Below are 26,023 nucleotides of genomic sequence, written 5' to 3'. Positions count from 1 at the left end.
TGTTAAATGACAGATTTATCAGATTGATAATTGTGTGGATTACCTGTGCTGTGGTGACTTAATAAAACAGGGAAAGATAGCCAGGAGCCTAATTCAGTAACCTTGTGAGAAGAACAGTCTCCAGGGACTAATTTGAATGAATTGAGCGGCTAAATGGCTATTATCTGACAATTGTCTCTCGACACTGAATAAGTCATAATAACCTAATTTAAAACCACCGCTACAAGGCACAAAGGAATGATCTTTGTTAGTCAAAGGTGAGAAAATGAATTAAATTGGATTCAGGAAAAAAACAATAACTCCCTTTAATATGTAATGAATCCTTTTCAAGTAACTTTTCTGATCTAATGTCTGTTACAAAACAATACTGTATACAAACACAAATGCTACATTAATGTAAACAAGATATAAAAATGATTCTTATGGTAATAAAACAAGCATTTACTTTAGTATTCCCCTTTTTTTTATGTGGATTTTCCTTTACCAACCAAGTTCACGGTAAAAATGTCAAAAGTTTTCAGAACAATATGGCAACGTAACATTCAGACACTTAAGTTTTTTCTTTTTTAGTCATAATGCTAAATTCAGTGGTTTGACGTTTCAACTAACTGGCGGAGTCATGTACATTTCAGCCATGCATTTTGATATTGCATTTATTTACGTAAAACCCTTATATTAATCTCCTGCATTTCCAATTTTGATACTGTCGGCTGCGGATCTCCTGACAAGTCAAGGAGGCAGAGTTCGGTCAAAAGATTCATGCGATCTGACCGCTTCTGTGTCTGTGAGAGGTTTGTGTGTGTACTTGTGTGTGTCTGAAAATAATAATGAACGGAAACGAACAGACGGTACTAAACAGACTCCTACTGCTGAAGCTAACACTCTTTCAAGGCATTAGTGAGACAGTTCCCGTGCTGGCGTGAGGACTAGTATAAGGTGGTGGGGAAGGCAGAAAGGGGGAGGGTCTCAAATATCCTATTGAACTCTGTTTCACAAGCCTTCCTTGTCGAGCGCTCAGACTGAGGAGGCAGAGAAGGCAGGCAGGGGGAGTGGGGAGAAGAGACGCGTAGCTTTTTTTTTGAAGAAGAAAAAGTCCTGCGCCCCCTCTCTGTGGGTCAATGTAACAGGCTCGTCGTCTGTGCATCCTTTCAGTCTGTCATCCCCAGAGTGGGAGGGTAAGGGGTGGGGCTAAGTCAGGTGGGAGGGGCAGGAGGAGCGAGAGAGGGATGGGTGTGGCTGATGACAGGATGTGATTGGCTGGGGTAGGAGAGCTGATTCTATGACAGGATGTTGGACATGAACTCAAAGAATCTTTTGGAGTACTGCTCTGGGTTTACGGTGGAGATCTCTGCCCCGGCCTGAAGTAGGGACAACATAGTTCAGTGTAAACATATTCACATTAGGAACATACAACTACAATTGATATGTAATAACACATCTCCTTGAAACTACTATATGATCTAGCATCTTTGCAGCCTAAACACTTGGCTTCATGTTTGGTCAAAGCTAGTCCATTACTCACCCCATGTTTCACAGTTTTGGCAGCATGTGCAGCTTTTTTCTTAGCATCGTAGTGTGTGAGGATGTCGATGATAGCCATGAAGTACACTTCTTTCTTCACAGCACCTATCACAAGGAGCAAGACAGTGCATAGGAGTATAAATAGCAAGTATTACTTTTCACTGTGCAGTCCCATGATGTCTGTTCTAAAATTAGTTTAATGCTCAATGTTAATTAAAGATGCACTATACAGAAATTGCTCCAGCATTTCCTGGTTGCTTACCCATCTACACACAATACACCATAATGACAAAGTGAAAACATGTTTTTTGCAAATGTATTGAAAATGAAATACAGAAATATCTAATTTACATAAGTATTCACACCACTGAGTAAATACTTTGTAGAAGCACCGTTGGCAGCGATTACAGCTATGAGTCTTTAAGGGTAAGTCTCTAAGAGCTTTTCACAACTGGATTGCGCAACATTTGCCCATTGTTATTTTTTTTTAAATATTAAAGCTCTGTCAAATTGGTTGTTAATCACTGCAAGACAACTATTTCCAGGTCCTTTTTTGCAGTATTATTTAAGTGACTTATTGCAAACAGGATCCATGTTTTGGAATATGTTTTATTCTGTACAGGCTTCCTTTTCACTCTGTCAATTAGGTTAGTATTGTGGAGTAACTTCAATGTTGTTGATCCATCCTCAGTTCTCTCTTATCACAGATATTAAACTCTGTAACTGTTTTAAAGTCACCATGGGCCTCATGGTGAAATCCCTGAGTGGTTTCCTTCCTCTCCAGTTGGGAAGAACGCCTGTATCTTTGTAGTGACTGGGTGTATTGATACACCATCCAAAGTGGAATTAATAACTTTACCATTCCTCAAAGGCATATTCAATGTCTGTATTTTTTGCATACAGTGGGGCAAAAAAGTATTTAGTCAGCCACCAATTGTGCAAGTTCTCCCACTTAAAAAGATGAGAGAGGCCTGTCATTTTCATCATAGGTGCACTTCAACTATGACAGACAAAATTAGAAAAAAAAAAATCCAGAAAATCACATTGTAGGATTTTTAGTGAATTTATTTGCAAATTATGGTGGAAAATAAGTATTTGTTCAATAACAAAAGTTTATCTCAATACTTTGTTATATACCCTTTGTTGGCAATGACACAGGTCAACACGTTTTCTGTAAGTCTTCACAAGGTTTTCACACACTGTTGCTGGTATTTTGTCCCATTCCTCCATGCAGATCTCCTCTAGAGCAGTGATGTTTTGGGGCTGTCACTGGGCAACACGGACTTTCAACTCTCTCCAAAGATGTTCTATGGGGTTGAGATCTGGAGACTGGCTAGGCCACTCCAGGACCTTGAAATGCTTCTTATGAAGCCACTCCTTCGTTGCCCGGGCGGTGTGTTTGGGATCATTGTCATGCTGAAAGACCCAGCCACGTTTCATCTTCAATGCCCTTGCTGATGGAAGGAGGTTTTCACTCAAAATCTCACGATACATGGCCCCATTCATTCTTTCCTTTACATGGATCAGTCGTCCTGGTCCCTTTGCAGAAAAACAGCCCCAAAGCATGATGTTTCCACCCCCATGCTTCACAGTAGGTATGGTGTTCTTTGGATGCAACTCAGCATTCTTTGTCCTCCAAACACGACGAGTTGAGTTTTTACCAAAAAGTTATATTTTGGTTTCATCTGACCATATGACATTCTCCCAATCCTCTTCTGGATCATCCAAATGCTCTCTAGTAAACTTCAGACGGGCCTGGACATGTACTGGCTTAAGCAGGGGGACACGTCTGGCACTGCAGGATTTGAGTCCCTGGCGGCATAGTGTGTTACTGATGGTAGGCTTTGTTACTTTGGTCCCAGCTCTCTGCAGGTCATTCACTAGGTCCCCCCGTGTGGTTCTGGGATTTTTGCTCACCGTTCTTGTGATCATTTTGACCCCACGGGGTGAGATCTTCCGTGGAGCCCCAGATCGAGGGAGATTATCAGTGGTCTTGTATGTCTTCCATTTCCTAATAATTGCTCCCACAGTTGATTTCTTCAAACCAAGCTGCTTACCTATTGCAGATTCAGTCTTCCCAGCCTGGTGCAGGTCTACAATTTTGTTTCTGGTGTCCTTTGACAGCTCTTTGGTCTTGGCCATAGTGGAGTTTGGAGTGTGACTGTTTGAGGTGGACAGGTGTCCTTTATACTGATAACAAGTTCAAACAGGTGCCATTAATACAGGTAACGAGTGGAGGACAGAGGAGCCTCTTAAAGAAGAAGTTACAGGTGTGTGAGAGAAAGAAATCTTGCTTGTTTGTAGGTGACCAAATACTTATTTTCCACCATAATTTGCAAATAAATTCATTAAAAATCCTACAATGTGATTTTCTGGAATTTTCTTTCTCATTTTGTCTGTCATAGTTGACGTGTACCTATGATGAAAATTACAGGCCTCTCTCATCTTTTTAAGTGGGAGAACTTGCACAATTGGTGGCTGACTAAATACTTTTTTGCCCCACTGTACCTATCAATAGGTGCCCTTCTTTGCGAGGCATTTCAGCTTTCAATTTTTTATTAATATGTAAACATTTCGAAAAACATAAGTCCACTTCGACATCATGGGGTATTTATTGTGTGCAGGCCAGTGACAAAATCTCAAGTTTAATCCATTTTAAATTCAGGCTGTAACACAACAAAATGTGGAAAAAGTCAAGGTGTCAATACTTTCTGAAGGCACTGTAGATAGAGAGTAGCACAAATATAGCACAATTGCATAAAAAAAAAAATCACTTGACAAAACTCAAGAAAGAGAGTCTCTTACTATCGTTGCTCTTGATTGCGTAGACGTCCACGGAGGGGTCGAACTCGCCAGGGCCGAAGAACCCGCCAAAGTTGAGGGGGTTCCCAGGGCTGTCTGGAGGGGTGCCGAAGGAGCCGGTGAGTGCTCCTCCCATCCCATCGTTCTCGTACTCCTCCTCCTCTCCTCCTGCCTCCACCTCCATCTCCTCCTGCTCTGCCCGGTCCACATCATGGATCCCCACCAGCAGACTGTAGTCCATGATCTTTAGAGTGGCCAGGAACTGATGTACACAAACAGGGGAGAGATGTCAGATATTGTAACAAATGTTCTTTTGGGAAATTTGGAGGACATTAAACTCACTATTCTTCTTCTATTTGTCAACCTAAAGTCATGTCTTTGTTCACAGGTACTTAGGTGAAACTGGTTGAAAGGACTAGAAACAAAACACAATGTGCAGAAGTCCATTTACCCGGATATTTTAACAATGACTGTAATGATAATAAAAACAACATCAAATCGAGCAGCCATGGGATGTCTCCTACCTCTACGTCACGCTTTAGTTTCTCCAAGAAGTACTTCTTGTTGTCATCTCCTATCTGCAGCTTCTGGCCCTCGTTCAGAAAGTCGTTGTCCTTAAAGGTGGGGAGTTCCTTGGCCTGAGCAGAGTGATAGAAATTAGAATCAAAATATTCTGAGATTGGCACAAATGACAGAGGTCTTGATTTTGTTTCCACTCATTATCCTTGGATTGACTTTTTAGGAAGAACAACCATTTCAGGTATTTCCTCTTGGTGTAATGGTTAAGACGTTGGGTTTCTCGATCGCGAGGTCCGCAGTACGACCAGTGACAATGGCTCCACCAGGTTCAGTCCATCCCTCACGGGGCGTGAACCAGCAACCTTCTGTTCCCAACAACAACTCAGCACTCACAAAGCAATATTTACGCACCGCTCTACAAAAGACGTAGCCAGGAAGGGAAATAACTACTTCTAGGTTTCAGAGCGGGTAATGTAACTCGCATGGTGGATACTACTAGAGCACACACAGCTAACTATTCCACATGGACTACACTCACCCCCTTTTGACTTCCCCCTCTGCGCAGCATAGACAGCAGTCGGACATGGCCCAACTGTGGATGTGTTATTTCATTTGTGCTTCATTATCATTAGATGGAAAAATCATTATTTCTGTACTTTTCTAAAAGTATTTTGGCCTGTAAATGAGTTTTGTTTTTAGCTGGTTAGTTTGATGCTTTTTTTAGCACGATCCACACAGTTATTTTTGGGGTGCTGTCATTGTACCCCAACACTCCTCTCATCATCGTACATATGTAAAAGAACGCACCTTCTCTTTGTCACTGGCTTCCCTTGAGACCGTGGAACCCTGAATGAGAGAAAAAAATAGATAATTCACAGAGATGTAACAGAATGCAGAGTTAGAAACAGACATTCTTTGCATCTTTGTTCCCCCTTTGTTTCTCCTGGACTTGACAGTTTGGTTATAACATTGTCATACTTCAGAAAGCAGAACTGTTTCCCCCTGAGAATGTCTGGCAGCGACAGAGTTGTTTGTTGTACGGGAAATGGTGTTCTGAGAGCCAATAGGCATGCACGCCGTCACACCTCTGTTCTCAGTGTTGTTGCCCGTGCAAAAAGAGACAGATTTGCTGAGCTTTTCCACAAGAGCAGCATTCTTAACCATTTCCCCTTCTAGATAATGCTCCAGGGTGGTGCAGCGGTCTAAGGCACTGCATCTCGTCACTACAGTCTCTGGCTCGATTCCAGGCTGTATCACATCCGGCCGTGATTGGTCCCATAGGGGGAGTACTCTGCAAGAACCCCATGCATTGAGCTTGTTTCAAATGCCCTTAGCACAATGAGCGCTAACAGTGTTACAGCTGTAAGTGTGCTCCTAGTGCCCTACTGGAGTTAGTGTACTACCAGTAAGTGTTCTCTCGGTTGGTTCCCTCCAAGCTAGTGTGCATATCGACACCTACCTTCAGGTCGTACTTGCGGTGCACGGTGAGACGGTGGCTGAATACATTACGGGTCACCACCATGTACGTCTCAACCCCGTCCACTGTTAGCCGATACATGCCGAGGAACTGAGGGAGCAGAGTGCTGCCATGACACTCCACTATGAACTGGAGACACCCAATGGAGGAAAGGCGAGAGAGAGGGGAAAGAGGAAGGGGAATGAGTAATGCAAAGGAAACAGGGAGAGAGCTCCAGTAATGAAGTCGGCATAAATTGTTAGCTATTACAAACGGATAGTCCCACCAAATTGAACAATTCACCGATATTTCTTCAGCACCACATTGAAAGGTCCTCAATATTTGAAGCCAACATGCTCCCTTCAACATGTATTAAGAGGGTGTATGTTTGTACAGAAAATATCTTTAAAAAATTCAAACGTGTTATATTTGTGTATGTGGTAACTCTCCCACCTGGTGGTACTTCTTGAGGATGTTGTGCATCTCGGCGATGTCTTCGCTGGACACCGTCTTGATGACGAAGCGGTGGTCGTAGCTGGACAGGAAGCGGTTGCCAAAGCGCCCCTGGGAGTCGCTGTTCAGCGGGGCGCTCCTCGTCAGAGAGTTCTGATGATGATCCACCACAGGAGGGAGCCCGGGGGAGAGAGACATACAGAGCAGAAAATTGAGCCTTTGACATGAATGAAAAGCCTATAAAGAATGTTTCAGAATTATTTCACAAGTTAGTAATGGATCAATGGATTTCATTTACATAGAGCTATTCCAAGCTAAACAAAAAACACTTCACATAGCGATCCATTCAGCAAGGCTACAAAGTTAGTTGAACTTAATGTGATAAACTATGCTTGGTATCGCTAAACACTAAAAACACCCACTGTTTACGTGTGAGAACTCAGTAAAAAGTGGACAGTCTTTTAGTTCTATATCAACAAATGCTGATAAAGCCTTACTACATTGGGTTGATGGATGAAATACTGAGAAAGCCTTACTACATTGGGTTGAAGGATGAAATACTGAGAAAGCCTTACTACATTGGGTTGAAGGATGAAATACTGAGAAAGCCTTACTACAATGGGTTGAGGGATGAAATACTGAGAAAGCCTTACTACATTGGGTTGAGGGATGAAATGCTGAGAAAGCCTTACTACATTGGGTTGAATGATCAAATGCTGAGAAGGCCTTACTACATTGGGTTGAGGGATGAAATGCTGATAAAGCCTTACTACATTGGGTTGAGGGATGAAATGCTGATAAAGCCTTACTACATTGGGCTGAGGGAAGAATTGGAATCTGCAATGAGTCAAACTGGGCAGGGAACAACAGAGAGTTCCCTCTGGTACTCTGATCTGCTCTCTCCTTAATTGTCCTGTACCCTTTTGACATTACTGAGCCGTGCCAAGCAAACGTCTATCCTCATTCTGTCTTTCAGTTCACTACTGTTAACCCATCCTCAATGGTCTTTCTCTTCAGTTAACCCATCCTACATTCTTCCCCTTAATTGCCACACAGGAGACCATATTTTACCTGGTAATCCTGGTCATCGATGCAGAACCTCTCCCTCAGGTTACGGAACACCATAGGGCAGTACTCTTTGAATTTAAAGCGGCTGGGCAGGTTTTCTCTGAGAGGTACAAGAGTGTTGAAGTGTTAATATAGAAGAGTGTGTTATCCCATTAGCATTCAGAGTGTTGATGTAATCTGAGGAATCATTGGAATAGATAACGGAAATGTGAGAAGCTCTTGACCAGCATACTAGAGGTGCTTCACTACGAGGATGATTTGCAATGCAAAGATGCACAGTTAAGTGTTCAATTAATGTTTTGACTACAACTCCAGTATAGTGTAGCGTAATAGAGATCGCCAGAGGCATAATCTTGATTTTACTTATGCAGGAAAATCAAAGTAAGGAATGTGATATATCAGAAGATGTGTAATATAATTATTACCAAGCTAAAATAGTCATATAATCATACAGTTAATCCGGGATTTAAACCAATTTTCGGTAAAAATAGCTTCTAAAATATATGTAAACAGACCATTATTGTCTCAATTTGTGTTGTTTTCTTGGAGTGCTATTACATGACATAATATCAGTACTTGTTACATTACAACTTGTCTAAGTCCTATCATCAACTGATTTCAGCCAGTTTATGGCTGTGGATTGATTGCATTGTTTGAATGGAATGTTGGCATATTGGCAGTTCGTTTGAAAAATGTATGGAATCATTCCTCTAAAACGGTCTGGCTAGCTAAATTCTTCAAATGCATTACTTTACACAATATCTTATCACAGCACTGGCAAATCATGGTTGACCAACTCCCTGACCCAAATGGCTGACTGTTATCCCACCATATGAAGGTTCATGTCCATTCTATTATTCTAATTCTATAGTTAGTCCATTAGCAGAGTCAGAGTGTTGATGTAATCTGAGGAACCCACTGGACTAGATAAAGGAAATGTGAGAAGCTCTTGACCAGCATACTAGAGGTGCTTCACTACAAGGATTATTTGCATTGCAAAGCTGCTCAGTTAAGTGTTCAACTAATGTTTTGACTAGAACTCCAGTGTAGTGGGGATCGCTAGACCCACGGTGAGTTATATTACAGGTGATAGAGGAGCTTGATCTTGCTAGTGATTTAAAAGCACACCACATCATAAACCATTGGGCCAACCAAGCCAAGACCTTTTTTCTCCTAATCAGTAGCATAACATAGAGTTAACAGATTTCAGGTAGTACCGTACTGTATATTTTAGACAATGCAGCTAAATTGGCCTCTTGTTTGAGTTTATATGGGCAGTAATATGGTGTGCAGTAATATGGTATGGCAGGTTGCAAAGTTAGATCTCAGGATACCTACTTGTTAAATAGGTGGTTGTCCACTTTGATCTTACTGTAGGCTTTAAAATCATCAGGCATCAGCATTACTGGTACAGGCACGTTACTTAACTCGTTGATCTGAAACAGAGGGGAGATAGAAAGAGCAGGAGATCAGAATAGAATGGTAGAGCAGGGAAGAGGAGGTCAACACACTAATCCCCACACCAGACCAAATTGCAGTGAACCAGTGTCTATTTACTGACAATCATTCACTTTGGACCAAAGTGAACTGACAGCAGTGCTCTCTGGCTGAGTCCCTTGTCACACTGTTGATCTTATCTACCGAGACAGATTCACTGTAAGGAACAGACTGATTCCCCGAGTGAGCCTTCTTCATAGATTTATAAACTCCAGACAGTAAGAGGAGTGGCCGGGAGGGAACGTGAATAAACGCTTCAAAGAAAAAGGAGACAAGAACACATCCAGAAGACACAGACATTACTAAAATAGGGGAGACATTTAAAAAGTTATCTTGGAGGTGGAAGGTGGAAAATTAATAGCATATGGAGCACAAACACATCGAGTTGTATGGAATATGCTCATAGAGCTGCTGCTTCAAGGGATAGACTCTCATTCAACTGTCTGACATGCTATAAGGAATCACTGTCTAACATGCCCACAGGTTAAGCTCTGGTAGAGACTGTGTCCTTCAAAAGTATCATATTTATTTGTCATTAGAGGCATAGCTTAATGCCTTCAGCAGGCAGACAATCGATATCCTGACTATATGTTGGATTATGTCTAATCAACCTACACAAAGTTTGATGAAGGTGGTCCTTTGTCGCTCAGTTGGTAGAGCACGGCGCTTGTAAAGGCAGGGTTGTGGGTTCGATTCCTGGGACCACCCATCCGTAAAATGTATGCACGCATGACTGTAAGTCGCCAAAGATAAAAGTGTCTGCTAAATGGCAGATTTTATTATAAGTATGAAGAAGGCTCATATCAGATTTGAAGATGTAGGCTATTCCCGGTGTTGGAAAGCCTGTAAGGCTGGCATTACCTACCATCAAGACTGAATCTGTTTTTGAAGGGAGTTTCAATTAAATCTGTATTTGGCTATATGCTCTGACTGACAAAGGTCTTCTCTGAGCAAAAGCTTAGCTTAGAACTGAATTCATCCAGCTTTGTGACTAGCAGAACAATGTTACGACTGAATACCAAGATGAAATATATTCTGGTTATGAGAGCTTTGAGGAGAAGGCTCTTTGACGTCTTTCTTGTAAATCGCCTAAATTAGCCTGCCGCCTACACCTTCAATCTACACCCAGCATCCAACACAAACTGAACTTGTCGACGATGATTATTGCAGAATGCATCACAGGATGATTATTACAGCTTCACTAAATATGCTAATTGGTTAATTAAATGCCATTGTCTTCTCCATACAATAACTGTGTTTGACTATAGTCTATATTTATCCTTATCTTTCTTATATAAGGTATTGAAATATACATAAAATAGGCTCACTAAAAACACAGCAAATAGAGGGGGAAATCAAGAATAATTACAGACAATAGTACATGCAAGATGTAATGTACATGTTAGTGTAGGCAACATATTGAAATGCATGCAAACATTGGAAGTGAAATTATGCATCAGCACTGTTATTCAAATGGTGAGTGAAGTGAATCAAAAACGGCAAGCCTGGGGCATCAAATTCATGCCAGAGATATTGATCTGGAGGTGTCAGTCAAGCAGGGAAGGGGGTGTGTTCGCCTACTACCGCTGGCCACAAAAATGGAGCCTTGAAGCTCTCTGCAATCCATTTGGTGATCGCTGCATTCATATGAGTGAGAAACGTGATACATTTGGTGAAAAACTGTATCAATAAAGTGTCTTTTAGGATGTGTTGAAGACACTGTCCATCCTTCTCCCACTCAAATTAGACTGTGAACCTATTATTTTTATGGTTGAGTGTTCGATTGTGTACTTCAGACTAAACCACATTAAAATCAGGAATATAGGCTAGAATATCCAAATGTTAGATTTGCCGCTTTCTCATTCATTGATGCCTGTAAAATAATAGGCAGGCAGGCTGCGGTTGGGACTCAATACAACCTGCTGCTCTCCAACAGTCACACCCCTCTCTGGCCTGCGCTAGACAGAATGCATGCTTAGGTTGGAGCAGTGATCACGACCTCCTCTCCTAACCAACTAACTTTCAAACAACCAAACATCCCACAGAACAGAAGACGTTATGCAGCTTGTGCCAAATAATGCCTGCAAAGTGCGCGGGTAATGTCAAATGTTTATGTTCAACGTCGCAGCTATCTGCTGCACATTTTTAAAGCGCACGCGACTGGCACACCAAATAGCTAGATTGTTGCTACATTTATATTCCTGACCAGGGAGAATGGTGAATGAAGGGTTAACAGCTTTCACCTGAGCATAAGACTAAGTACCTGGCTAACACCCATACACTACAGACGATGGATGAGTTCTAAAATTGGCTTTTGTCAATCAAGCAGCTGGCTATCGCGTTACCGTTAGCTAGTCAAAACACCACATAGACAAACAAGCTAGCTTGGGAACATGAACAAAAATACATTTACCGTATGGTTGACACCCCACATTAAAACGCTGAGAATAGGCTCACTTGCACGGAATAATTTCACTTTCTGTCCTATAAAATGTTTCTTTTTCGTCTTCGTTTTGCTAGCGCTCACCGGCGCAACGCTGGTACAGTTGGATGACATGTCTCCTGTTGGGAATAATTTAGGCAACGCAAGACAGCACTGTAATCAAACAGGCTAGCTGGGTCTTATCACTCCAGACAACGAAATTTTCAGTAAGAGCGTGATATCTATAAGTGCATTGTCGTATCCGCTATCCGATTTGCAGGGTCTTTGAATCAAATTAGATTCTGTGGTAAATTAACGGGATTGCATGTTGCGCGGTCACCACCCTTCCTCCAGAGCAGGCCACACGGTTTCAGTCCGGAGCGGCACACAGACCAGCTTCTGGCATAGATTGTTAGCCGGCCATCTAGCTACAGGAAAGGTTGCCTTTAGCTAAGCCGCGGTCTTCTTTGATAAGTAATACACTCTTGGTGGACGACTCCTCTCCTTTCTGGTGTCGTCTGCTACACACAACGATTTGAGGTGATTTTATTTCGAGGTTAGTAATCCCATTATGATGCGCCTGAGATTGTTGTCACCAGTTTTGGGGTCTCCTCAAGATGGCGTCTGGACTGAACATCGCAACGAAGTGCGCCCCCAAGAGGCAGAGAGTAGAAGCGCTCGTGCTGTAGTTTGGTACCTTGAAAGTGCGAGGCAGCGACATTTTGGTGAGTAAATCTCTGTGTTTGTAAAAGCTGCTGATGGCAAAATGAATACTATGAGTCAGATATCAGGATTTATCAGAGTAAATGTCTCATTCTAATTGAATGGCGATGAAGCCGAAATGCATACATTTCATGTGTAGGCCTATGGCTATGAAGCTTGCACTTTTTACAGTCAAATTGACCCGCAGAATTCTACAATAAATCCAATAATATAGTAATCAATGGTCTGTAGTAAAAACTTCAGGATTCTCTCAAGGGGAGCATTGTCTAGGGGGCGTGGTATTCCGTCTAGGGATGGTTGTCAAAAATAAAACGTATGCAATGACTCCTTCATGAACAAATGTGGTTCATGTATAGAGAGGGGGTGTTTTAGCGACTTATCAGCGACAGTTGTATTTAAAAAAAAAAATGTAGCAAATACATTGTATATGGCAGGCGGCAGGGACTGAAAATAATATCACGTGACCACAATGGGCGGTCCTCTGACTATGTGGGGGGAAAAAAAAGCCATTTTCTGGCGCTGCTGCAAAATCTAACGTTAACCGACTCAAAATAATTTACCTGTATCCACGTCGGGCGGTACGGGTGTTTTTTCATGTCAAATCAGGTAGGAAGCAAAGAAAAGCATCAATTGTTTTTATTCGCATAACGCGATGCACAGGTACATCAACTCACAAACTGAGGTACTCGGTGTTATGTTTGGATTCTCTCTTGTTCGTTTCTCATCCAGTCCTGTCACTGAATTTAAGATGGCTGCTTTGTTTCCCACTATCCATCTAAGCTTATTTTTCGTCTATCTTTACATAGTTTTATAAAAATGTTCTATAATGCATAAGAACCCACTGGAACGGGAGGGGCTCATTGTGGGTCTTCTCGGGGTTTGGGGTACGTGCCTCACCGTGCACAGGAGGCCCCACTGGGGTAGTCGGGTCTAGACTACAGCAGTTCCAAACGTATTTTGTTACATTGGTGGATGGGTAATATCTAAAAAACAACCAGGCTGGAAATAATTACAAAATAAATGGTCATATACTAGTAGCCATTCTGTGTAGTAGCTATGACACTGGTCCATTACAAGAAGTATAAGTGCTTCTAACAAAAACAAGTGATCCATAATATTATAGACAATATCCGTGGACCACATCAATATGTCAGTACACATTTTGTATGTGTAGGCTTTGTGTTTGAAAACAATTCAACAACAGCACAAAAAGGTCACTAAATGTGTCATGTACTTTAGTGGTTCAAATCTTGCTACTCAATAAATAATCAAAGTAATTCTTTGGCTGATGGTTGTTCTTTTTGCAGATCCTTCCAGATGGATAAAATGCAACCCAGTCGGCTAAAAATCACAGAGCTGAATCCTAACCTGATATGCCCACTGTGTGTGGGCTACTTCATCGATGCCACAACCATCGTGGAGTGTTTGCACTCATGTAAGATTCCTAAGGCCACTGCATTATTCTAAATGCATATGGGCTAGACTATATGGCCTATTAACTGATGTAGAAAAGGAATGTAGATTTACAATGCATTTTGTTTTCGTAAAAAGTCCTATAGTAAGTCACCTACATTAAGTCTGTCTTCTTACTCCAGTCTGCAAGACGTGCATTGTTGCCTTCCTGGAAACCAACAAGTTCTGCCCCAGATGTGATGTGCAAGTACACAAGACGTGTCCACAGCTCAGCATCAGGTTAGTTACATTGCATGTGTGTGTGCGCGCACACGTCTCTCTCGGAGTACTTATGTTATTATGCGTCTATAAGTGCAACCAATATGGTCTTATCTTTAGTAAGTGGCTTTATCATTTACATATCCTTTTTCAGGTCAGACAAGACTCTACAGGACATTGTATACAAGCTGGTGCCTGGATTATTCAAAGGTAAACCCATATCTCTTGAGTAAGGGGTTTTCTATACAAATACTGAACACAAAATATAAACTCAACTATTTCAAAGATTTTACTGAGTTACAGTTCATAGAAGGAAATCAGTCAATTTAAATAAATTCATTAGGCCCTAATCTATGGATTTCACATGACTGGGCAGGGGCACAGCGATGGGTGGGCCTGGGAGGGCACAGGCCAATGGGGGGGGGAGGAACTCATTCGGATTGGCTCGGCCTGGCTCCCCAGTGCCCCTGCCCAGTCATGTGAAATCCATAGATTAGGGCTAATGAATTTATTTAAATTGACTATATATATGTATGGTTTTGGAAATGATGCAGACAATTACATTATATATATATATATATATATATATATATATATATATATATATATATTATATATATATATATATATATATATATAAATATCTGTCATCAAGGCAAAAGGTGGCTACTTTGAGGAATCTCAAATATAAAATATATTTTGATTTGTTTAACACTTTTTTTGGTTACTACATGATTCCATGTGTGTTATTTCATAGTTTTGATGTCTTCACTATTATTCTATATTGTAATGAGTAGGTGTGTCCAAACTTTTGACTGGTACTGTGTGTGTGTGTGTGTGTACGTACATACATGCATACATACATACAGTTGAAGTCAGAAGTTTACATACACTTAGGTTGTATTCGTTAGGTTGTATTCGTTAAAACTCGTTTTTTTAACCACTTTACCACTAACCACTCTTTTTTAACCACAAATTTCTTGTTAACAAACTATAGTTTTGGCAAGTCGGTTAGGACATCTACTTTGTGCATGACACAAGTAATTTTTCCAACAATTGTTTAGACAGATTATTTCACTTATACTTCACTGTATCACAATTCCAGTGGGTCAGAAGTTTACATACACTAAATTGACTGTGCCTTTAAACAGCTTGGAAAATCATGGCTTTAGAAGCTTCTGATTGGCTAATTGACATAATTTGAGTAAATTGGAGGTGTACCTGTGGATGTATTTCAAGGCCTACCTTCAAACTCAGTGCCTCTTTGCTTGATATCATGGGAAAATCAAAAGAAATCAGCCAAGACCTCAGAAAAAGATTGTAGACCTTCACAAGTCTGGTTCATCCTTTGGGAGCAATTTCCAAACACCTGAATGTACCACGTTCATCTGTACTAGAGGTCGACCGATTATGATTTTTCAATGCCAATACCGATTATTGGAGGACCAAAAAAAAAAACGATACCGATTATTATGCCTTATTTTATTTAGTTTATTTTTTTACAATTTTTTATTTTTTATTTTTTTATTTGTAATAATGACAATTACAACAATACTGAATGAACACTTATTTTAACTTAATATAATACAGAAATACTATCAATTTAGCCTCATATAAATAATGAAACATGTCCAGTTTGGTTTAAATAATGCAAAAACAAAGTATTGGAGAAGTAAAAGTGCAATATGTGCCATGTAAAAAAAGCTAACGTTTAAGTTCCTTGCTCAGAACATGAGAACATATGAAAGCTGGTGGTTCCTTTTAACATGAGTCTTCAATATTCCTAGGTAAGAAGTTTTAGGTTGTAGTTATTATAGGAATTATAGTTATTATAGGAATTAGGACTATTTCTCTCTTTACGATTTGTATTTCATATACCTTAGACTATTGGATGTTCTTATAGGCACTTTAGTATTGCCAGTGTAACAGTATAGCTTCCATCCCTCTCCTCGCTCCTACCTTGGCTCAAACCAGGAACACATCGACAACAGCCACCCTCGAAGCAGCGTTACCCATGTAGAGCAAGGGGAACAACTACTCCAAGTCTCAGAGCGAGTTACGTTTGAAACGCTATTAGCGCGCACCCGCTAACTAGCTAGCCATTTCACATCGGTTACACCAGCCTAATCTTGGGAGTTGATAGGCTTGAAGTCATAAACAGCGCAATGCTTGAAGAATTGCGAAGAGCTGCTGGCAAAACGCACGAAGGTGCTGTTTGAATGAATGCTTACGAGCCTGCTGCTGCCTACCATCGCTCAGTCAGACTGCTATATCAAATCATAGTCTTAATTATAACATAATAACACACAGAAATACGAGCCTTTGGTCTCTAATATGGTCGAATCCGGAAACTATCATTTCGAAAACTAAACGTTTATTATTTCAGTGAAATATGGAACCGTTCCGTATTTTATCTAACGGGTGGCATCCCTAAGTCTAAATATTCCTGTTACATTGCACAACCTTCAATGTTATGTCATAATTATGTACAATTCTGGCAAATTAATTACGGCCTTTGTTAGGAATAAATGGACTTCACACAGTCTGCAATGAGCCAGGCGGCCCAAACTGCTGTATATACCCTGACTGCTTGCATGGAACACTAGAGAAGTGACACAAATTCATGTTAGCAGGCAATATTAACTAAATATGCAGGTTTAAAAATATATACTTGTGAATTGATTTTAAAGAAAGGCATTGGTGTTTATGGTTAGGTACATTGGTGCAACGACAGTGCTTTTTTCGCAAATGAACTTGTTAAATCATCACCCGTTTGTCGAAGTAGGCTGTGATTCGATGAGAAATTAACAGGCACCGCATCGATTATATGCAACACAGGACACGTTAGATAAACTAGTAATATCATCAACCATGTGTAGTTAACTAGTGATTATCTTAAGATTGATTGTTTTTTTATAAGATAAGTTTAATGCTAAATAGCAACTTACCTTGGCTTCTTGCTGCCCTCGCATAACAGGTAGTCAGCCTGCAATGCAGGCTCCTCATGGAGTGCAATGTAAGGCAGGTGGTTAGAGCATTGGACTAGTAACCTGGAAGGTTGCAAAAACGAATCCCCGAATCCCCCCTGAACAAGGCAGTTAACCCCCGTTCCTAGGCCGTCATTGAAAATAAGAATGTGTTCTTAATCTGACTTGCCTAGTTAAATAAAGTTGTAATTATTATTTTTTTTAAATTGGGAAATCGGTGGCCAAAAATACCGATTGGTATGAAAACTTGAAATCGGCCCTAATTAATCGGCCATTCCGATTAATCGGTCAACCTCTAATCATCTGTACAAACAATAGTACGCAAGTATAAACACCATGGGACCACGCAGCCGTCATACCGCTCAGGAAGGAGACGCATTCTGTCTCCTAGAGATGAAAGTACATTGGTGCGAAAAGTGCAAATCAATCCCAGAACAACAGCAAAGGACCTTGTGAAGATGCTGAAGGAAATGGGTACAAAAGTATCTATATCCACAGTAAAGAGTCCTATATCGACATAACCTGAAAGGCCGCTCAGCAAGGAAGAAGCCACTGCTCCAAAACCGCCATTAAAAAAGCCAGACTACGGTTTGAAACTGCACATGAGGACAAAGATCATATTTTTTGGAGAAATGTCCTCTGGTCTGATGAAACAAAAATAGAACTGTTTGGCCATAATGACCATCATTATGTTTGGAGGAAAAAGGGGGAGACTTGCAAGCCAAAGAACACCATCCCAACTGTGAAGCACGGGGGTGGCAGCATCATGTTGTGGGGGTGCTTTGCTGCAGGAGGGACTGGTGCACTTCACAAAATAGATGGCATCATGAGGGAGGGAAATGATGTGGATAAATTGAAGCAACATCTCAAGATATCAGTCAGGAAGGTAAAGCTTGGTCGCAAATGGGTCTTCCAAATGGACAATGACCACAAGCATACTTCCAAAGTTGTGGCAAAATGGCTTAAGGACAACAAAGTCAAGGTATTGGAGTGGCCATCACAAAGCCCTGACCTCAATCCTATGGAAAATTTGTGGGCAGAACTGAAAAAACGTGTGCGAGCAAGGAGGCCCACAAACCTGACTCAGTTACACCAGCTCTGTCAGGGGGTATGGGCCAAAATTCACCCAACTTGTGGGAAGCTTGTGGAAGGCTACCCGAAACGTTTGACCCAAGTTAAACAATTTAAAGGCAATGCTACCAAATACTTATTGAGTGTATATAAACTTCTGACCCACTGGGAATGTGATGAAAGAAATAAAAGCTGAAATAAATCATTATTATTCTGACATTTAACATTTTTTAAAATAAAGTGATCCTAACTGACCTAAACAGGGAATTCTTACTAGGATTAAATGTCAGGAATGGTGACAAACGTGAGTTTAAATGTATTTGGCTAAGGTGTATGTAAACCTCCGACTTCAACTGTATGTGTATATATATATTACATCTCATACTATTGGTTGCTAGAATTGTGTATAATAATTTTAATTTAACTTTCGCCGTCATTTTGTGTATCTGTTCGTAAACCATGTGCAATGGAATCAGTACATCCCTAATCTCTTCCCAACTATTTTGCAATCTGAATGGCACAGCTGTCAATTGTCTGGTCCTTAAATGAAACTGGTATGCTTTTTTATCACAATTTTCTTTAACCAATTATGGTCTATAATGCAGGGCCGACACACAGGTTTTTCCTCTTTCCCCCTTCCTCTGCGGTAATGCTGCAATTAGTTGGTTGTAAGACATTTCCATATATTTCTGTTAGCTGCTAGTGTGACTCCACCAGTCCTATTTATGATGTCATTTACAAAGATTATACAGTTTTTATTTTTTTCTCTCAATTTTTCTTTGATCAGTTAGTATATTTGAGTTTAACCATAATATTTGTTGTAATATTTGTTCAGTCTTTTCTGGTGGATTAAACTGAAATTGCAACCAACTTTAAGACTTGTTTTAAAAATGGCAATATTTCTTCGATTATTTCATTTTCAAATAACCAAAAGTGAGAGGTTGTAATCTGTTGGATGTACTTCCAAATTCACTAAACAACTTATGATGTGGCTTATGGTAGAGAAATTAACATTCAATTCTCTGGCAATAGCTCTGTTGGACATTCCTGCAGTCAGCATGCCAATTGCACGCTCCATCAAAACTTGAGACATGTGGCATTGTGTTGTGGCCTTTAATTGTCCACAGCACAAGGTGCACCTGTGTAATGATCATGGTGTTTAATCGGCTTCTTGATATGCCACACGTCAGGTATTTTGGCAAATGAGAAATGCTTACTAACAGGGATGTAAACAAATGTGGGTGCACAATTTGAGAGAAATACGTTTTTTGTGCGTATGGGACATTTTTTTAAATATTTTATTTCAGCTCATGAAAAATGGGACCGACACTACATGAACAGTTGCCCCCTTTTAATAATTAAAAGTGGACATGTGCCAACTTCTTTTTCACTCTGACTTTTTTTTTACATCAGATGAGATGAAACGAAGGCGGGACTTCTACACAAACCAGGAAAACCAACACCTGGAGCCAGGAGAAGTGGTGGAGGAGCCAACTATTATTGCAGAAGATGAAATCATCAGTCTCTCCATTCAGTTCCATGAGAAGAACAAGTAAGTTCTAGAATGTGTGATCTCTTAATCTTTTTCATGCAACCAATTAGATAGGATGTTTCTGTTGCATATAGAACAGACCAAATGTGTTACAATAGGGCTGTATCTCTATGTGCTAATTTACATTTACGTCATTTAGCAGACGCTCTTATCCAGAGCGACTTACAAATTGGTGCATTCACCTTATGATATCCAATGGAACAACCACTTTACAATAGTACATCTATATCTTTTTTTGGGGGGGGTTAGAAGGATTACTATATCCTATCCCAGGTATTCCTTAAAGAGGTGGGGTTTCAGGTGTCTCCGGAAGGTGGTGATTGACTCCGCTGTCCTGGCGTCGTGAGGGAGCTTGTTCCACCATTGGGGTGCCAGAGCAGCGAACAGTTTTGACTGGGCTGAGCGGGAACTGTGCTTCCACAGAGGTAGGGGGGCCAGCAGGCCAGAGGTGGATGAACGCAGTGCCCTTGTTTGGGTGTAGGGCCTGATCAGAGCCTGAAGGTACGAAGGTGCCGTTCCCCTCACAGCTCCGTATGCAAGCACCATGGTCTTGTAGCAGATGCGAGCTTCAACTGGAAGCCAGTGGAGTGTGCGGAGGAGCGGGGTGATGTGAGAGAACTTGGGAAGGTTGAACACCAGACGGGCTGCGGCGTTCTGGATGAGTTGTATGGGGTTTAATGGCACAGGCAGGGAGCCCCGCCAACAGGGAGTTGCAGTAATCCAGACGGGAGATGACAAGTGCCTGGATTAGGACCTGCGCCGCTTCCTGTGTAAGGCAGGGTCGTACTCTGCGAATGTTGTATAGCATGAACCTACAGGATCGGGTCACCGCCTTGATGTTAGCGGAGAACGACAGGGTGTTGTCCATGGTCACAAGTTTGTTAACAGAAAGCTGGGTAAAAAAATCATTTCAAAACAAAGCTATGCTCATCTTAACCCATGCTGTTTTTCTATTTGCTTATAGAAGTGACACACAACCTGTGGATACAGAAGGAGACAATGTGAGTGATTCAACCATAAAATGCTAACCCAATAAATGCCAACGCTAATGTCAATTTGTCGTCCACACTATCTAAATGACAATACATCTCATTTAGCATACGCTTTTAAAAGCGACTGTCATGCGTGCATACATTGCAAGCTCCATGCTCTACCAACTGAGCCATACAGGACCACATTTTTATAACCTTTCATATTATGTCCTGCCCTTACCCTCTAGTTATACATCTGTTCTAACCACACGTACTGTTCTCTTCATTTTCAGACCAACAGCAAACGCTTCCTGCAATGCCCGGCAGCCATGACAGTCCTGCACTTAGCCAAGTTCCTGCGTAGCAAGATGGACATTCCAAACACCTTACGGGTAATTCCTACAGGCTGCACAGAATCGCCTCACAACTCCATAGAAAGCCATAGTATACACCAACAACAGCTTTGTCGCAATACTGTATTTTAGTGACAAGCTGCATTCCTATACAGTAGATCATGCATGCTTTCGCTTAGTTAGACTAGCCCTAATATTCCCATACTTCACACCCTTCTCTTGGACTTGTGTGCTATTAATGTGTAATAGTGCTCTCTACCTTGACAGATTGAAGTGCTGTACGCTGATGAGCCCTTAAAGGACTACTACACGTTGATGGATATTGCCTACATGTATTCTTGGCGACGTGTAAGTGCCAACTGACACACTGGCTATAACAACAACACTGACCAAGCTTCAGTTGTCACTTCCAACCCTAATCCCAACTTCACTAAACATCTACGTTGCTAGGTCCTAGGATCTGAGTGATCTTTCACGTGTCTGGAGAGTTCTCATCTTCTCTCTGTGACTCTTTGCAGAATGGCCCCCTCCCCCTGCAGTACTGGGTCAAGCCCACCCGGAAGCGTCGAAGGCTGTCCCAAGGTGCCGCCCAGGCCCACTCCGACGGTGTCAACACAAGCCCCACCTCTGAGAGCGACTCCCACAGCGACAAGGCCCTGAGCCCGGCTGGTCAGGCCCCCAGAGCCTCCACCCTGCCCAGCCCTGCCCTCCGAGGCCAACCCTCTACCCTTCAGAGCCCCAGCGGTACCACAGGACCCAACGGTACTCAACGGCTCCCTCTAGCCTCCAAGTCAGGAAGCAACGCCCGCAAGGTGAATGTCAACGGCAAAAGCAATGGAGCGGCGACTGAGACTAGGGGAGGGGACAAAGGGGCTGTACCACCCCCAACCTAAATCTGATAAATCCCAGAAAAATGGAGAGTGGAACGGAATTGCCCCAAAATGTCGGAGTAGCCCCTCAATGGACCAATGGACAGACAAGGAGAAAATCTGCCAAGAGAGTACTGAGGGCGATTGTGATCAGCAAAAAGACTGTCAAGTGCAGCCAAATAGACATTTAATTTCAATGTGTGTGTGACTGTGTGTTAGAGTAAAACATACATACAAAATGTACAATATGCATCCAATGTGAGCATTCGTGCATACCTGGTCATGTATATAGAGTATCTTTTATACAGGATATTGTAACTGTTTTGTAACTGTATAATATGCAGTCGGTTCAATGATTCCTTCCCCCAGTTCTTCAGAATTAATTTGGCTTTAAAATATCAATTTTGACAAAATGCTGAATGGCATTGCAATGCCAATTTCCATATATATATAAATATTATCTAGAAATAAAAAAGCAAGATCTGTCTTCTTGCCGTCAGTCATACTGTATATAACTCTGGTGTATGTAGATAGATGCAGTACTTTCTACTGGTAATGGCCCCAATCACCAAGGACAATAGATATGTACAAAACGTTTGATGCACTTTCTTTGAAATGCAGATCACAGTATACGAGTACTGAACTTCCCTGTGCTTTGACATTAGAAAAGCCATTATTTATCAAGCCCCAAGCAGCACTACAATTGTCTGAAAAACGTAGCTTACCGTACATGTTTTTCAACATTACATACCGGTACTACTTAGAGAAATTAGCTCAAAGGGAATTGTATATCTGACCATGTATTTTCATACACTTTTGACATTCCCTCAATGTATATTTTGACCATTCAATGATATTATTCTAAAATATCAGCCATATGTGCATGTTTAGGTCATTAAAAAGTTTACTTACTTGGTTTTGAGTTCAGTGTCCCATTCTGATTCGTTTTTGGGTTATGTTCTTGAGTAGTTCAAATATCATTACTCGCCAGTGCTCTTGTGATAAGTCTCCATTTGGACCTTTAATACATAGAAATCTGTTAACTTGCTATCAACAACAATTCATGAGTAGCAGAGCTTTAAAGCATGTATTATCATTATGCTGCTATTTAGGAATGTTTAACTTGGGATCCATGGCCACTGTGCTGTGGATTTTCATGACTTCAATGCAGAGGATGTTTTAGGTTGAAACATTGCATTTCTTCACAAGTGACGTACAAAACCGGTTATAGCATAGCAAAATGTGAGTAAGTAAGAGAAAGTAAAAAATGTATTTGATCGTTTTAATTTCAACACAGACAGAATACAACATGGAGGGAATAATACTTTTTTTTAGATCTATAAAAACACATCTTAAACAATTCAACTTACAGCAAGCCTAAGATTTAGTGTTCTATTACAATACTTGTGCGTATCATTAGCAGAGCATTAACATTTTAAATATGTTTCATCACAATTTCAAACATTTACAGAAGCACCAGTGCATACCACACACAGGTCAATTCCACGGTAACAGAACGATGCCGTGACTCAGATTTTTCACTTTAAAATGTATGCCAAACATAAACCAATGATTGCAAAGAATGATAAAACAAATGATTATTTTGCCAAACTTTGCATCTGCACTCTTCAAGTAAATGTGTTTTGTGGAAATTGTTAAAACTAGTCCTTATGCATAAAGTTGAATGGTTTGATTATCTTTAATCATTGGTTTTTACATTCTGAAGAAGTGAAATATCTGAATCATTCTGTTATCGTGGAATTGCCCCATAACAAGTATCACTTTGCAGATTGCCTATCATAGGATGAATCCTTAATTGAGTTGTTCACAGAGCTCTTATGTCATGCAAATCTTGTATGGATGACAATGGGAGATTTTTTCGAAGCTAGTGCTAAGCCCAGTTTCCCAAGGCTGCGTTTAGACAGGTAGCCCAATTCTGATATTTTTTCCACTAATCAGTCTTTTGACCAATCACATCAGCTCTTTTCACATCCGATCTAAGCATGTCACAGTATGTAAGATATGTATATAAGTCATCTGTTTGCCATCAATCACCCAAGTGCAGAGCTACTTTATGAACCAGTGATTCTGGTCCTACATCTCCAGGACCAGAACTCAGAGGACCCACACCTCAGTGAATAGGACAAAAAAATATTCAGTGCCTATCCATTCAGGAGTCTGTGTTCTCTGGGAGCAGGGCAGACTGGATGAATTCCTGCTTGTGAGTGCCGTCGCAGTATGGTGGGTTAGCGGTGTACTTGCAGCCACACAGCCAAGCTTTGGAGTCCTTCTCAGGAATGAAGCGCAGAGGCATCAGGCCCTGGGCTTTAGTCTTGTGGGTTCCATCACAGAAAGGCTAAGACAGAAAGATGGGAGAAACAAGCCAGCAACTGAGGACCTCTAATGCTAAATTAGTTACTGCTGCTAGATTCTGTGGTCATTACTGAATAATCTTCTGGGTTGGTATACTAAAGCAAATCTGATCCAATACCACATTGGGATCATAACAGAGTTCAATGAACCCGTTTCATTGAAAGAGCAATGGGCTCATGGTGGCATGATTGCAGGGCCCTCACCTGCTTCTTGCTGTGTCCACAAGTGCACCATGAGTGACGCTTTCCCCCTACAAGCTCCACCTTGAAAGGCTTTTTGGAAGCGATGACAGGCTCACTGGATAGACTGGAGAGCTGGACCTGTAACGATAAGTTTCAGATTTAGGGAAGCAAAACTGATTTCCTTTATGCAAATTAAGTGAATGCATCCTACAAATGCCTGTGTGGTCAGCAAACAAGAACATGGAAAATTCTATTACGACAGATAAAAATAAGTAACTTCCTCCCAATGCTGTAGAGTAGGAGGAAATCCTCACCTCAACATTGTAACCCAACATTTGACTTGCAACCCTTGCAACATTGTAACCAAAGACAACTTGTTTACACGCACAAGAGAGGTTGTGTTTGTTGTCGACCATGTCAAACTTCTTCCTTGAGACTTTAATCGTTTGCTTACCTTTGGGGCGGTAATAATCGGCCATGTCCAAGGTTGTATCAAGGTTGCAGAAACTAATTTGCGCACTCTGTCTGATATGATCGTGTTCATGTTTGGTTGTGGGTGCGTGCTATTAATTAAGTAGCCTGCGGCTTCTACTCTGTGGTCTGTATATTGTTATTTACAACCAAATAAAGCCTTCAAATTCAACGTATTCATATTAGTGACAGACATTTAGTAACAACATGAAAATGGCATCAACAACAAACAAACAACCAACGTTAGCTGAATTTGAGATAAGGACGAGCGGAGACTTTGTGTAGCTAACCGCTGGTCATGTAGAGGTGGCTTCCGGGAATTAGTCACGTGAGCCGCCGCATGCGCTTCTCTCCAACCAAGATGCGCGGCATTGAGGGGATTCGATTATCTGTCCCGAGTTACCCCGTTGGAACGAGTTTCACCGAGTGAAAAGTGAATTAGTTTGGAACTGGGCTGCTTCCTGAGCTTGCAACCTGGACTCCGGGGTATATGTAACATAGTAAACGTAATCCGGGATACTCAATTAGTATACATGACATTTCGTATTGTATGTATTAATTAGCAGATATGCATAATCCATTTTGTATGATATGTTACGGTTTACAATTCGTATAATATGTTACGAATTGCAGTTCGTACAATATGTTACAAATTTGCAAAACGTTTGATATGTTACGAATTCCAATTTGTTGTAGCTAATGTTAGCTCGGTGGCAACCAAGCTAGGCTTGAGGTTTGAGTCAAGGTTAGGAGTTAGGTTAAAGGGTTAAGGTTAGGCGAAGGGTGAGCTAACATGCTAAGTAGTTGCACAGTTGTCCATGATGAGATTCAAACGTTTATCTGCCTTCCCAATGAAAACTAGTTTGAAAAAACAAACATATATTTTATGGAAAAGATGTTGTATATGTTTCTGGACAATGCACTGTGCTGCCTTCTTGACAACACACATGTAGGTAGCCTGGCGGTTAGAGAGGTGAGCCAGTGGCCGGAGGGTTGCAAGTTCGAATCTCAGGTCCGACTGGGAAAATCTGGTGGGAAGTGAGCTGGCAACCACTGGTTGCT

General features: G+C 41.2%; 3 protein-coding genes across 3 annotated transcripts; 1 reads left to right on the top strand and 2 right to left on the bottom strand.

Annotated features, from left to right (window-relative positions):
• Nucleotides 1–280: 280 nt before the first annotated feature.
• Nucleotides 281–12,390, bottom strand: LOC106564947 (phosphatidylinositol 5-phosphate 4-kinase type-2 beta). The gene is made up of 10 exons (XM_014131495.3): nt 11,730–12,390; nt 9,158–9,255; nt 7,823–7,919; nt 6,752–6,904; nt 6,302–6,448; nt 5,650–5,688; nt 4,848–4,961; nt 4,327–4,585; nt 1,523–1,626; nt 281–1,358 (listed from the first exon to the last, which is right to left on the bottom strand). Exons 1-10 carry the CDS (start codon nt 11,871–11,873, stop codon nt 1,278–1,280), a joined length of 1,236 nt encoding a protein of 411 aa, XP_013986970.1. The 5' UTR covers nt 11,874–12,390; the 3' UTR covers nt 281–1,277.
• A 549-nt stretch (nt 12,391–12,939) lies between these two features.
• On the top strand, nt 12,940–22,169 carry LOC106564949 (polycomb complex protein BMI-1). Its single transcript, XM_014131497.3, has 9 exons — nt 12,940–13,067; nt 13,769–13,896; nt 14,057–14,153; nt 14,287–14,342; nt 19,604–19,742; nt 20,707–20,743; nt 21,007–21,105; nt 21,334–21,414; nt 21,585–22,169. Exons 2-9 carry the CDS (start codon nt 13,779–13,781, stop codon nt 21,957–21,959), a joined length of 1,002 nt encoding a protein of 333 aa, XP_013986972.1. The 5' UTR covers nt 12,940–13,067; nt 13,769–13,778; the 3' UTR covers nt 21,960–22,169.
• Nucleotides 22,170–23,203: 1,034 nt separating this feature from the next.
• On the bottom strand, nt 23,204–25,286 carry LOC106564950 (uncharacterized). Its single transcript, XM_014131498.3, has 3 exons — nt 24,945–25,286; nt 24,512–24,628; nt 23,204–24,291 (listed from the first exon to the last, which is right to left on the bottom strand). Exons 1-3 carry the CDS (start codon nt 25,032–25,034, stop codon nt 24,106–24,108), a joined length of 393 nt encoding a protein of 130 aa, XP_013986973.1. The 5' UTR covers nt 25,035–25,286; the 3' UTR covers nt 23,204–24,105.
• Nucleotides 25,287–26,023: the final 737 nt, after the last annotated feature.

Source organism: Salmo salar, chromosome 12 (assembly GCF_965601325.2).
Source record: "Salmo salar chromosome 12, fSalSal1, whole genome shotgun sequence".
In the NCBI taxonomy this organism is placed as follows: Eukaryota; Metazoa; Chordata; class Actinopteri; order Salmoniformes; family Salmonidae; genus Salmo; species Salmo salar.
This window is presented reverse-complemented; position numbering and strand designations above follow the sequence as displayed.

Bases quoted from the DNA above. Each gene is read 5' to 3' on its own strand.
- LOC106564947 (XM_014131495.3), bottom strand. From the start codon at position 11,873: ATGTCATCCAACTGTACCAGCGTTGCGCCGGTGAGCGCTAGCAAAACG. The intron at 7,920-9,157 runs GTAGGTATCCTG...TGTACCTCTCAG, and splicing joins GACAACCACCTATTTAACAA to AGAAAACCTGCCCAGCCGCT. The intron at 4,962-5,649 runs GTGCGTTCTTTT...CACTCTGCTCAG, and splicing joins AAGCCAGTGACAAAGAGAAG to GCCAAGGAACTCCCCACCTT.
- LOC106564949 (XM_014131497.3), top strand. From the start codon at position 13,779: ATGGATAAAATGCAACCCAGTCGGCTAAAAATCACAGAGCTGAATCCT. The intron at 14,154-14,286 runs GTTAGTTACATT...ATCCTTTTTCAG, and splicing joins TGTCCACAGCTCAGCATCAG to GTCAGACAAGACTCTACAGG. The intron at 21,106-21,333 runs GTAATTCCTACA...CTACCTTGACAG, and splicing joins ACATTCCAAACACCTTACGG to ATTGAAGTGCTGTACGCTGA.
- LOC106564950 (XM_014131498.3), bottom strand. From the start codon at position 25,034: ATGAACACGATCATATCAGACAGAGTGCGCAAATTAGTTTCTGCAACC. The intron at 24,629-24,944 runs GTAAGCAAACGA...TTATCGTTACAG, and splicing joins CGATTATTACCGCCCCAAAG to GTCCAGCTCTCCAGTCTATC. The intron at 24,292-24,511 runs GTGAGGGCCCTG...TTTCTGTCTTAG, and splicing joins GTGGACACAGCAAGAAGCAG to CCTTTCTGTGATGGAACCCA.